Source organism: Poecilia reticulata, linkage group LG17, assembly GCF_000633615.1.
Source record: "Poecilia reticulata strain Guanapo linkage group LG17, Guppy_female_1.0+MT, whole genome shotgun sequence".
NCBI classification, from domain to species: Eukaryota; Metazoa; Chordata; class Actinopteri; order Cyprinodontiformes; family Poeciliidae; genus Poecilia; species Poecilia reticulata.
In genome coordinates this window covers 4,890,614-4,904,089 of record NC_024347.1, presented here as the reverse complement: position 1 = coordinate 4,904,089, position 13,476 = coordinate 4,890,614, and the positions used below count along the sequence as shown (strand labels likewise).

General features: G+C 38.2%; 1 protein-coding gene across 4 annotated transcripts in view; it reads right to left on the bottom strand.

Annotated features, from left to right (window-relative positions):
• The window catches only part of LOC103479018 (cAMP-specific 3',5'-cyclic phosphodiesterase 4B-like), a 70,704-nt gene that overhangs the window by 31,906 nt on the left and 25,322 nt on the right, over nt 1-13,476 (bottom strand). For 2 of the 4 annotated variants that reach the window (XM_008433214.2, XM_008433215.2), the window contains 4 exons: nt 5,682-5,876; nt 5,557-5,593; nt 4,970-5,040; nt 360-409 (listed from right to left, as the gene is read on the bottom strand). In XM_008433214.2, coding sequence (XP_008431436.1) covers nt 360-409; nt 4,970-5,040; nt 5,557-5,593; nt 5,682-5,876 — 353 coding nt within the window. Of the gene's footprint in view, nt 1-359; nt 410-4,969; nt 5,041-5,556; nt 5,594-5,681; nt 5,877-7,140; nt 7,219-7,657; nt 7,889-13,476 lie in introns of those variants that run through there. The other 2 variants (XM_008433217.2, XM_008433218.2) reach the window with 2 other exon arrangements.

Sequence of the window (13,476 nt, the reverse complement as noted above, 5' to 3'; positions counted from 1 at the left end):
TAGTAGGACTAGATTCATGCGTGTGTAGACAACACCTCATTTTATGACAGAGATATTTCCCAGGCAAATCACAAGCTGGGAACTCGGCTCTCTCCCTGCGGTGTAAAAGGATGGCCAACAAAAGACTCAGAGTTTCAAATAAAAAAGGTTTTAAATACATAAATGTGGAACGTCAAGCTCTTTAAACAGTTAAGAGTTTATAACATTGAGAGCATATTTTTGAGCACAATGAGGTTACATTACTTTGTTCTTGGGCTTGTTAAATTTTTTAAGCAAGAAGTGACATATTAATGCAGGTATAATCAAGTATGCAAATTCACTGAGACAGCATTTTTTTTGTGACAGAAAGTGCATTTTACCTGAGAGACAGACTTTGGTGACCGAAGGCTGATTTGTAGCAGGAGACCTTCTGTAAACAAGAAAATAGATAAGAATCCTATGAAATATTTAGTAAGAGACATTTTTTTAAAATTTAAAACTCACAGGTAATCAAGAATGGCTCAATACAAATGGCCGATGCAATAGCATGTTGTACTTCAGTTACACCAAAAACTCCCCMTGCAACAAAACTAACCCAGAAGAAAACTAACCCAGATTTAGGTTTACAGGCGAACTATTATGCTTCCTTGAACAGGTTACAATACATCTATGACCTATACAAAACATGTTCGTTATATTTTTTGCACAAAACCATTCTCAGAGAATGAACCTCAAAATAGGCTAAGAGTTCAGCCTATTTTGAACTCTTTTCACAATGAGCTGTTGTCACTTTCAATCCAAATAAGCTGCTGCTGGCCACGACCCCCAACTCAACGCTTGCACTCAAACAGATGCACAATTATACAACCATACATATTTGAAAAGCAGAAGTGGAACCTCCTGCACAACTAGCAAAAATGGAGCAAGTGATTTCTAGATGGTAAGTCAACCACAAAACACTGGTCTTTTCCAGAAGCCATTGTACAGCGCATACAGTGGTAAAAAAAGCTGACCAAATGCACTGGAGCTCCACTTGGGTTGCTAGATGACGGGCTGGACTTTGCTGGGGTTGTTAGGTGAGAAGCAGTTCTTGTAGATTTGTGGCGTTACATTCTGAAGGTTTTTGAAACAGCTCATTTTCCAGATGCCAAAAGATATGAACTTATTGCCAAAAACCGACTTTGTGGTTTTCTTAAAGAGAGTGGGATGTTTTTAGAAGCAGTTAAGACCCAAATGGAAGTATAAAAACATACAAAAAGTGAATTTGACATAATATGTTCCTTTTAAAGTAATTTTTTGCTGATTAATGAGCCAGATAAATTTTTGTATGAATGTTAATGCCATTTTTCAATACAATAAAACAAAAACTGGAGTTCTTTCTTTGAACTGATGTTCCACCAGACACTACATGAAGTTCTGGGTATAAATAAAGAAAAATACAAAAAGTAAAAAAAAATTCTTGAGCTTTAGCATATCATAATACATCAGGCAGTTCACACTAGAACCATAATAACCAYAATCATATTGCCTTTTTAATCATATTTCCTTTTTTTCCCAGTTCCAACCATTTCACCAGGTGGCAAGGATTCTGTGATGTTACAAGTTAAATGGAAAATGTTTATCAAGATATTTTKTAGCTCTGAAATGTGTGGATCCACACATATTTAGCCTTATTTTCATAGAGAACCTATTGGAGCATTTTCAAGAGGAAGCTGAAGGACATGAGTGTCAGCAATGTGGATGAGCTGAAGGATGAGATGAAAGCTACCAGAGCTCCCATAACACCTCCGTAGTAGGCCTACATTTCCATATTCTACGTTTTTTATTAGTCTTGTGATGRATTTTAACTTTCTCAGAAACATAGACTTGGTTTTAGTAACATATAAGCTGTAGTTATTGATATTTACAGAAAATATATCACAGTGTATAGGCATTCTAGCCAACTTCATAGGATCAACCATATGGGTCAGGCACCCATCACTGAGGAATGAACTTGGCTACATTATCTGCAGAGATAGATAGCAAGTAGCTACATTTACTTCTTTTTATAATAATTTCTATTGCTTGAGTAATATTTTTTTTATATATAAAGAATAGCTACTCTTGAGTAAACTTGCTGGATACTCTTCCCACTGTGACTAATTTCACTGAATGAAGAAAAAACWAAAACTGAGTGAGATGCTAAAACACACAGTTTGCAGTAAGTTAAATGAGACTTCTTGTCCGTCCGTCCGTCCGTCCTCCCTCTAACACCCTTGTCCCTTGGTGGGGTCAGGAGGGCACTAGTTTTGTTATTCTAGTGCTAAAAGGCACTAAAAGTACTTTACCCCTATTCTAACATACAGTATGCTGTCATTACCGCCTATATTACGTCTATAGGTTGTTTTTTGAGGGGGGTTAAAAAAAGAAAAGAAAGATTTAGAAAAGTGTTTCTTATGCCTAAATCTGTGGTTCTGTAATCATGTTATGTATTGGTATATATGCACACAACTTTACATTTGTGTCTGCCTGATAATGTAATTTTAAAATATTAAATCAGAAGACCTACCGGTAATCAGTTACTCGGTACTTGAATGGTTTTTATTATAATATTTTTTTTTTCTTGAGTAATTTCTTGGATGTTTACATTTTTCTTGAGTAAAACTTTGCAGCTTCTACTTGAGTACAACCTTTGGATACTCTACCCACCTTTGATTATTCGTGTATATTGATACCATCACAGCACTGTCAGAATAAAACACACTGATTAGCACTAGTTGGATGTCAGTGTGTCTCAATTTAAGTCCAAAATTCTGCCAAGATAAACAATCAGAAACTTAAAGTCTTCATATCTTCCACCTCTTTACACAAATAAGTTCTATACGTCCACCACTGACACTCTCCATGACTGCAGAGTCACTGGAGTGTATCTACATGACATGGCTGCTATTTCTACAAAGGTGAAACAACAAACAGCAGTTGCTGGGCCTGGTTGCTCCAGCGGTGCTAAATGTTGGGTAGTCAGTTGAGGTTTAGCAAGATTTCATGTCACAAGTTGCTGCWATGAGGTGTGAACCTGTTGCTGTCAGCATGACTGTGTCTAGTTAAAAACCCTGGAATATGAGGGTAAGTGTTTTAAGAATGACACTATGTTTGAGGCTCTTGTTTCAGCTACCTGGTTGCTTGTTACGGAGTCAAACTGCTGGTCCGGGTGGCTGACACTCAGTTGACAACAGCCTGTAAGCGTCACCATTCACTATTTTCTGGTGAATCTCAACTGGGTTGATTGTCTCTAAATAAAAATATTTGGGCTGCTCAAACCTGAACTGGATTGTGCTGAAAAGAGGATTTTAAAAATTCAATTTGAGATTTATTCTATTTGTGAAAACACAAAAAAGGGTCATGGACAATGTTTTCTACAATCAAGACCACTTCAGAATGAGAAAACTCAAAATCAAGACTGAATAAAGTGGACTAAGTCATTCTACAATGACTGAGAATTATTTTTTTTTTTGATTTGGGAAACCTTCACGGTAATTCCTGAATGCTAAGGCGTTTTCTTTTTGTTTTTTTTTAACTTGTTGAAATCTCATCTTGTTCTCATAAACTCAAATAATGTGTAATGTCGTCTATTATGAACTGAATAAATTGCATCTAAAGTCATCAATCACCCAGGTGGTTGTAGTCATCCACCYTAATTTTCTAAACGTTGCAGCAGGGAAAACGGGTTGCATTATGTTTACACATAAGAGAGAACACGGTGCTGCTTGTTCGGTCCAGGTTACACTGGAAGACATCCGAAAATAGCTTTTTTGAATACAAAGATTTGTGATCTTGACCTGCAATCTGCTTAATCCCCCGYATATGAATATAAATGTATATGAATATTTTCATATACATTTAGACATTTTCATATTCGTGAAGGACAGTTGTGTGCCTGTTCCTGTTTTTCCTCTTCATGACTCTGCAGTTTTGTCCGGTCATATCAAAAAAAACATTTGCCTACTTGATGTTCAACAAACATGAGTATGTAAAACTYGATGTGTAACAAATCATGTAAAAGAAAGTGTTGCTCTCTCTCTTCCTCTTCGTGCTGTCTTGCTTTCAGCGACCATGTTTGTCGTCAAAGCAGAAAAGGCTAAACAGCTGCCCCCTTGATTCTCCGAACCCGTCACAGGCCTACAGTGACCCTTCTTTCTGAGGTTGCATTGATCCACTGTGCACCTCTGGCCAAGCTGATGCAACTGCTCATACACAAATGACAGATCAGATCGAGCCATCAAGAAGTAAAATGGGTCACAAAAAAAAAGAAATAAAAGCTCCCTGTGGTTTGTAGGGATTTCATTTCTGCACATCACTGAAAATATGCAGGATTTAACAAATCAATTTGTAACCTAACTTCAGCATTAATGTTTATGGTGCTTTGGCGCCCCCTGGGGAAACAAATTGGCATGCCAAGTTATTTCAGGTAAACGTGAAGCATTTTTAACAGCTATGTTTTTCAGCTCATTTTCTACAGAAAATAGAAAAATAAGTATTTTAAATAGCTTTCAATTACATCCAAACAGACCAAGTATTTACCAAGGATTTTTGGTCTAATTTCTARTGTATTTAAAAAAAGTCAAAAATAATTTGCAGGTAACTTTTCAGTAAGTAATTTGAGCTTGTTTTAAGTCAATAATTCCTTAGTATTGATGAAAATGTATGAGTTATAAGTGAAATAATYTGTCAGTGGAACAAAACATTTCTCCTTATCACATAGGAAAAATATCTTGTTCCATTGGCAAATTATAACTAGTACTTTTCCATCAATATTAAGGCATTAGTGACTTGAAAGAAGCTCCTGTATTTTGCTGAAAGGTTACTTGCAAATTAKTTTTGTCTTATTTCAAGTGCACTAAGATACTTSCACTAGAAACTAGACCAAAAATAATTTGTAAGATATTTTGTGTTTTTGCAGTRAGCCATTTGGTTTAGAACATAAAACAAACAACAAAATAAATATACTTACTTATTAGACACACATTGTATATTTGTCAAGGTGGTGAAATTGTTCCTAACAGTCCGTAGGCTTGCCAGGACCTAAAAACAGGAAAACAAATATTTATACAAAGAGGTAGACACCACCAAATCTATAAAAAACAAGCAAATAAACAAACTTAATTTATTCCGGAAAGGTAAATTACATAGTAAGAATGTAAGGAATGCAAGCAGAGTTTAGAATAGTCAAGAAAGTTTGTCTGGTCTTATTTTAAAAAATTTAACTGTATTAAACATTGTCTTTCAATACAATCTTATGGAATACATGCAGACCCCCACACACATAAAACAATTTTAACTTTAAGAAATTTAGACTGAATATTTGATGTGAGTTGCACAGGGTGAAGAAAGAAAAKATTTTTTTGTCCATCTGCCTTGTTATGCTAATTCAGATCCATCAGGGGGCAGAAAATTTCATCTTAAGGAAGTTAGGTTGCCATCTGCAACAATAAGCCCTTGCATCTAAAAAGCTTCAGACAAGTTTGCTTTAAATATGTCACTGAATTGTTATTAATGGTTGTTTTTTTGCCAGAGATTTCCTGACGGATCAGCTGTTACCTGGGCAAATGGAGTTACAATCAGGTCCTCGCTGTGCCTGAAAAGAAATGTGACAACTTGAGGTCATATCTTAAACAAGTAACGGTTGATTAGAGAATCTGCTGCCATATATATCCACAACGCACAGTTCTCCCACAATGGATGAATTTCGCGACAAGGACTTTGGTGACAGCTCGTAGTCGCTGTCAGAGCGGTACAGGAAGGACTCTCTGCGCTGGCCGTGACCTGCTAGGTTAGGGTGCAGGACCAATCCTGAGCCCGGAGAGGCCTGCGGGTCTGATGGACTGCAGCACAGCGACGGGCCATTTTCAACCTCAAAGCTGAAAGAAGAAACAAAAAAACAAACAAAAAAGAACTGATTTTGAACAATGATTTTGAATACAAATCCTTAAAAAAAACAAAAAAAACAATTTGAACTGGCTTTGTTCACAGCTAGCTTTAGACCAGCCTTTGGCTAAGGTTAGCTGGTCAAAGGTTGGCTTACACCAGCTAACMTTTCACCTGCTAGCCTTTGACAAGTTAGCYTAGCCAAAGGCTAGTTGGTCCAGGTTTCCTGGAAGAAAACCTGTTAAATACTACCTGCTAAAGTTTTGAAATTGGGTGTAGGTTCACCTTCCAACCATCAACATACAGCCAGAGTTACAGGAGAATTTTTGGACAAAGCAAATTTATGTGTTAGCCAAGTCCAGATCTCACTCCTTTTGTGAATCTGTGGCAAGGATTGAACATTTTTGTTCACCAACACGCTATTCAATCTGAAAGTCTCTGAGCTGTTCCGTAAAAAAAAAAAAAAAAAAAAATTAGGCAAGAATATTCACTTCTTGGGCTGCACAATGGTGCAGTTGGTAGAGCTGTTGCCTTGCAGCAAGAAGGTTCTGGGTTCGATTCCCGGCCCCGGGTCTTTCTGCATGGAGTTTGCATGTTCTCCCTGTGCATGGTGGGTTTTCTCCGGGTACTCCGGTTTCCTCCCACAGTCCAAAAACATGACTGTCAGGTTAATTGGCCTCTCCAAATTGTCCCTAGGTGTGAGTGTGTGTGTGTGTGCATGGTTGTTTGTCCTGTGTGTCTCTGTGTTGCCCTGCGACAGACTGGCGACCTGTCCAGAGTGTACCCCGCCTCTCGCCCGGTACGCTAGCTGGAGATAGGCACCAGCAACCCTCCCGACCCCACTGAGGGATAAGGATGTAAGAAAATGGATGGATGGATGGATATTCACTTCTTCATGTCCGGAACCTAAAAAGTCGCAATCAAAATGCTTGTAGGTAGAAACTGCAGTAAAATAACTCTGCAGTTGCCTTTTCATAACAGCTGAATGACCCAGTGAGCCACTGCAGAAGCACAGACAGATAATCTATTCATCACCAGAGAGTTGAGGCAGGAGGAGAGGACCAGATATTATGTAACCAGATGATGAGGGCAGAAGTTTGAACTGAAAGGTCAGAGCCTCAGCACTAAGAGGAGCCAACAGATGCAACAAACCATGAAAAAAAATGTAACAGAAGAAACTCTGGATGTTTAGTATGTACTTTCTGTCAAAACAATTTGACAAAATCCGTCCATATGCAGCAATATGTCAACATTTACCTTGAATTTACAGGCACCGCTGTAATAAGCGCTACATCTGGGGTTAGCTCCGCCATTGGGATGAAAAGTTCCACACCTCTGCCAGCGAAGCACGGATTAATGAGAAATGTGCAAAATCTGATTAAACGCATACAAGACCAACAGTGTATCCATGTTGTCCTGTGCATCATTAAATCCCCTCGCTTTCAGCAACATTGCCACCATGCTTATCCCACACAAATCTAATCTCTTAATCTGAGACAAGCAGGAAAACGCCATATTTTCAAATTTTGGTAAATCTGGGATTAACTGCAAATATTACGAAAGTCTGAGATTTCAAGAGATGAAAAATTTACTATCTTCACTTAGCAACACATAATAGCATAGATCACATTTTTGTAATCTAGCCATGTACTACCTAAACATTCACAAGAAACAATAAATTTTATATCGTCCACACCGATTATTCAGATGAAAAAAAAAAAAAAACAGAACAAGAACAATAGGCTTCGTATAGGGAAGGTAGTTTAAAGGTCACCTGGGAGCAACAAGGTGCGCTCTGCTGACCACCTCCTCACTGAAGTCAAAGTACCGAGCTCTGCACCTGGGGGATCTCCGCCACATTTTCCTTCACCTCCACGTCTTCCCTTCTCATCCAGCGACAGAACGCAGCAATCCTGTGTCTGCTGACGGACTCAGACTCCTTCTTCCCTTTTCTGTCCCGTAACGAGCGACGCACCAGGATAACGTCGGCTTGGCAGACGCTCGCAGGCTGAGCTGAGCTGGAACACTGGGAGTGGAAAGGGAGTCGCTCTGTTTATCTGACCGACTGTCCCTTACTACTCTGTATTAAAACCCAGCTGCAGATTAGTCAGCCTGTTCACCGTCTCTACTTACTTTCATTTGAGGTTTTAAAACCATGGAGGTTTGCAGGGGAATAATAGTTTAAAGTASGCTCAAAATATGGAATATGATTTATTTTAGAAGTAATCACTAATGTGCATCTCACTCAATGGCCCGTGGAGAAAGTTACCCTGCAAAGATAAGCAGGTATGGACTCAATTTAGCTTAATTAGAGTAAGAAGCAATGGTTTCGTATGAGAAATTGCTAACCGCTATGTTTGCTACATTATAATCCAGCCTAGTCACCAAAAGTTTAATTTTCACTTTCCTATTGTCCTACCAAACACCTCAGGATTCTGGTCGTGACATAAGCCACAGCACAGTTTTAATTTGACAAGTTGCCATTGTTTATACACTGCATGTCCAGAGCCCTCATCCCAAAAAGTGTCTTGAAAAGCCTGAAAACTGAGCAGAACCAGACCGATCTATTGTAAACATCCTGACAAGAAAACAGAAAAGACAAGCCAGCCACCAGAAATAAATACAGTGAAGATAAATACCAGGTATCTGCTAAATAGCACATTAAAGCTCCAGTATGTTACTTTTGTACAAAATATGTTTTTTTTTTTTTTTTTTTTTTTTCATATTTGTTAAAACTGTCACTATGTTGTACGAGACAGGTAATCTGTGAAAAGATCAATTTCCTCCACTTCCACCCGAGCTACTACTGCCGTCTGAAGAGATGCACAGCTCAAGACCAAAAACAACCTATCAGAGTCAGGAGGAGGGTCTTATTGCTATCAATCAACCTTGGGTGCATGCTGCAAAATGTGCTAATGGTTGAGAAACATCTAACTGTTACAGGAAAACCCTGTTTCCGCTGTCATCAGTGGACCATGCTGACTAGCCTTAGCATTCACAACAGGCTCTGCTATCAGTACAAAGCTGCAGCGTGACAGAAAAAAAAACAGGCGGAGGAGAAGGAGGGATGAGCAGCGCCACACGGAGGCCAAACAAATTCTGATTGGTTATTTCTAGATAGAATTGGGAGCACTGGGAGAAGGCAGAGGAGCTCGATTTATTCACATTTTATTAACGTTCTACCCAGATGACGAAGGAGGTCGGCTTCTTCATGGTTCCGGATTCAACGCCACCTTGTTTCATGAACACGTGTACAGTGTGAGCGGTCAAGTCACATCTGAGTATCGGGTCGTACAGAGTGAGAACATGAGTTATTACAATAACTCATGTTGTCAACTACATTAGAATAACTCATGCTGTCAACTACATTGCGGAGTCGAACAATTTGAGCAGGATCTGAATACGACGACTACAAATGTTGCGCAGCTTTAGAGAATAAGAGCAACTGAGAACTTAATTTAACATTCTTTGGTGTGAACACTGCTACTGGATCAATAAAACTTGCAGMTTGCTCAGCTTTGTGTCAGAGGAAGCACTGAGGTAAGAGAAGCTATTTAAAAGGGAAGTGTTTYCCATATTATGTCGAAACGTGTCTGCAGTTCGCTCATGCTGCAAAAGTGAAAGGAAGGATGAGACAAGTTACAGAAAATTGAAGCAGAGGTGTCTACCTCCAACTCTTCAGAGCAACTTTTAAATGTRTCCCCAGGTCATCACACTTGAATCCAATTCCTAATGACCTCTCTACCTGACTCAGGTAGGTTGAAGAAGTTCATGTTTACTGTTCCAAGTATCTTTCCATGTTTGCTTTACATGGATTTGTGCCTCATCTCTGAGCTAAATGGAGAAGCAGCATTCAGTTTCTATGCACCAATAATCTAGAACAAACTTCCAGAAAAGTGCAAAGATGCCAAAACACTGAGTTCCCTTAAATCAGGGCTAAAACCCCACCTGCATAGAGTTGCCTTTCATTCGTAATTTCTGGGACAATAATGATATATTTGATGTGTGTTTGATAATTTTGACTAAATGTAATGTAACTGCTCGTTTCTCAATTAGTTACTGTTACGTTTTTTTTTTTTTGCTGTGCAACACTTTGAACGGCCTTGTTGCTGAAATGTGCTACACAAATAAATCTGACTTCATCAAAACCGCCATTGAGACTGGAAGCAAAGTGTTGCTGCTTCGCTATCAGGAGATGCAACAAAAACCGAACAATTTGTTCTTCAATATCCACACAGACCACACACACACACGCACATGCACACACACACACACACACACACCTTAGGTTATTCCCTACAAAAACAAGAAAATAAACTAAAACACAATGGAAAACGAAGTGAAACTAGCACACGCTCCTACTGTACACACACACACACACACACACACACACACACACACACACACACACACACACACACACAAAATGCAAAATTTTGAAGGTCATACAAACACAGGCTCATATTTTATTAATGCACTCTGTCTACAGTGATGGAAGATGCAACCCTGATTTAATAAAGTCAGCCAAGCAATCAGGAAACCATCTCCAGATTTCCTTTTGTAGAGCAAAGCTGCCCTGGCACAAGAAGGCAAAACAATTTTCTCCATGTGATGTCTGTGAGCATAAAATTTTTTTTAAATTGAACACTCGTTTTTTTAATATGTGTTAATTTATTTGCTGATGTTTATTTAGATTTGTGTTGTGGTGAAAGAAATCACTTTTACCTCCCAGAGAGTTCGTGTGGGCACAGAGTTAACTCAGATAAGCCAAACAGAAGCTCTGTGGAGCATTTTCCACATCTGACTGGACAGAAACGATGTTTTTGGAGCCCCAAGGCTCAGCTGTAGCTGCCATAAAGCAAAGATAAGAAAGATAAGCCATTTGACAGAACTAATTACATTTTTGAGCAATTCAATTTTGCTGGAAAAGTTTAGGGAGGATGAAAAAGCACCTGGGTCTTCATCTGCACGCCAAAAATTAAAATAAGTGCAACATCTTATTTTAAACCATGTTCAAACAAAAGAGATAATCACAAGAATGTTTCAATATATTAAGAAAGCAGCTGTTAAAGGAGGTTTCCACTCTACTGTTGTCAAAATGGTAGTGGTTTAACTCTCCTAATAGATCTAAAGCTCATACATAGATCTGAGTTATGATATGCAGGTAGCCGTTTCTGGGTGATGTGACTGAAATGTCTATTAGTGATCTGCGTCACCCAGAGCCACTAGTGCAGCTACTTCAGGTCCCACAGTGTGTGCTCTAACCAGGCACAGCGGAAGGTTGAGGTTTCTGTCAGGGATTATTCTAGGTCAGAATGTACTAGAATAAATCATCATCATCATCATCATCATCATCATCAGGCGTCAACTTTTGCAAATGTATTTCAAAGTGACATCAAAGAAGTTTGTTCATCACCTGCTTCTGAAGCGAGAGCTCTGAGGAACTGTGGGTTTCTGATCTAGATTAACGACARTCAAATGTCAAATGCCTACGTACTATACAGAAAAGATAACACAATGCATAAGGGGCTTTTACTAGGGGTGCAGCAAATGCAGTGTTTTGGCTGACTGCCGATTACCAGTCTCTAAAAACCTTGACCTGCCGATTTGGATTTTGGCCATTATCAAATTTTCTTGGCTGAAATGTTGCTAATTAGTTTGCCTCTTGAGTTGAGGCACRACTAACTTACAAGTTCAGAAAGATATAGCAGCTTGCTTTAAGTCAATAATTCCTTAGTACTGATGAAAAAGTAATAGTTCCACTGTCAGATTATTTCAYTAATAACAAGTCATTTTTCCCTCGTTGTAAATGAAATTATCTGCCAGTGGAATTAGAAAGTTTTCATCAATTCTAAGGAATTATTTACTTAAAAGAAGCTCCTATAACTTGCTGAAGAGTTACTTCCGAGTTAGATTTTTTAGTCAGGTGTATCGAGATGTTTGTATTAGAAACTGGACAAAAAATACTTGGTATTAGAGGTTTTAAGGCACCCTTGATATCAATAATATTAATGTTTTGTTGCTGAAACCTAGCCTTACATAGGGCAGTCGCTCAGATCCACAAATTTTGGGGTGTGGCCCAAAATATATATATTTTTTTAAAGGATGAGCACTTTGCAAAAATTGTACTTTATATAAAACTCAAAGGCCTAAATCGACCAAGTTGTATTAATTTATTWTWTTTTTTATTGAATAAAATAAACAATATTCAAGAATTTGAAAATGATTACCGGTAAGTTATTATACAACATGGCCAGAGGACATATCAAACCTACAATGCTGATGTACAGGACTAAATGTTAATGAACTGTAATTTGCATTAGTAACATAATTTCACCTCTGTTGATAGGGCACCAACAACCATGCTAAAACCCCTYAAATTACTTTTCTATGAGCTTTAAATCATTTAGGGATCACATCTAGATCCCTAAATGCTTTGAGTTGCAGCAATACGATTGGTTGTTGTTGTTGTTATTCATGTTAACAATAAATTAAATGGGTGCATCTCATTAACTCATCGATGACTGAGTATTTGGCGCTTCAGGGAGACGAACAGATCACTCATGACTCATGTTGCTGTCAGGTGTGAATCGGTCTTGGATTCAGTCTTTATTAACAAGTTTTTAACAGTTTGACATGAGTTGTTGTGCAGATTGTCTTTCCTGTTTTATGTACTAATTAGGAAAGGGTTACACAAGGTTTTWCACGCTTCACCTTATAACTGAAGCAACAAACATGAGTAGGCACTAAATTCCGCTGTTTGCTTTCAGTTTGTGGACCAAGCCTTCAGAAAATCATGTGAATTTTTTTTTTTAAATTTAGCAACACTCAAAGTCTGTTTCATCGCTATATAGAGCTGTAAAGATTTCATTCAAAATGTGACAAGGTTGTTCTAAACTRCTGTCATTTAATGCAGAGTTCAGCTTGAGAGAAATAAGATGAAGTTGCATCCAACATGAACAGCTTTTTTATGAATCATTAACACCTCACGGCCCACAGATGTCCCTGGGTAATAAATCAAACGCACCCTTTCACTGGGAATATTCACATCTCTGTCAGAGCTGCTATCTCTGACCTACTTGCCTAGTGACTTCATCATTGATAGCCTGAGATAAAGATTGTTCAAGTCCAAGTCAAAAGACAGTTTTATTAAGTATAGTTTTTCTCTGAAATCCAACTCAGATAAAAAAAAAAATCTCTCAGAAGTTGGGATTTTACTGATCAAATTAGTCTTCCGCAAATTTGGAGTTTGTAAATAAGTTTCTAAATAAGTGATTCAGTTAGAATGGACAATTTGAGAGAATTTCATACCACATCATTACCTCGGCAATCAAAATCCAATTTAAATCAACAAAATCATTTAACATACTAAGAGTAAGAAAATGTCAAAAAGTCTGATGTCTGTAGGAAAAGGTGTAATTGTTCAGAAACCTGTCTGAAAGAAAGACACCAAGTTGCACCCACAGTGCAGATCAGTTGCAGATAAATTGATCATTTGATGTGGGACATTGAATATGAGCAGSAGAAAGATGAAAGCAGCAAATGAAAGGGTCACTGGGTGACTTTGAAGAGAAATCTTCACTGTGTAKTTTA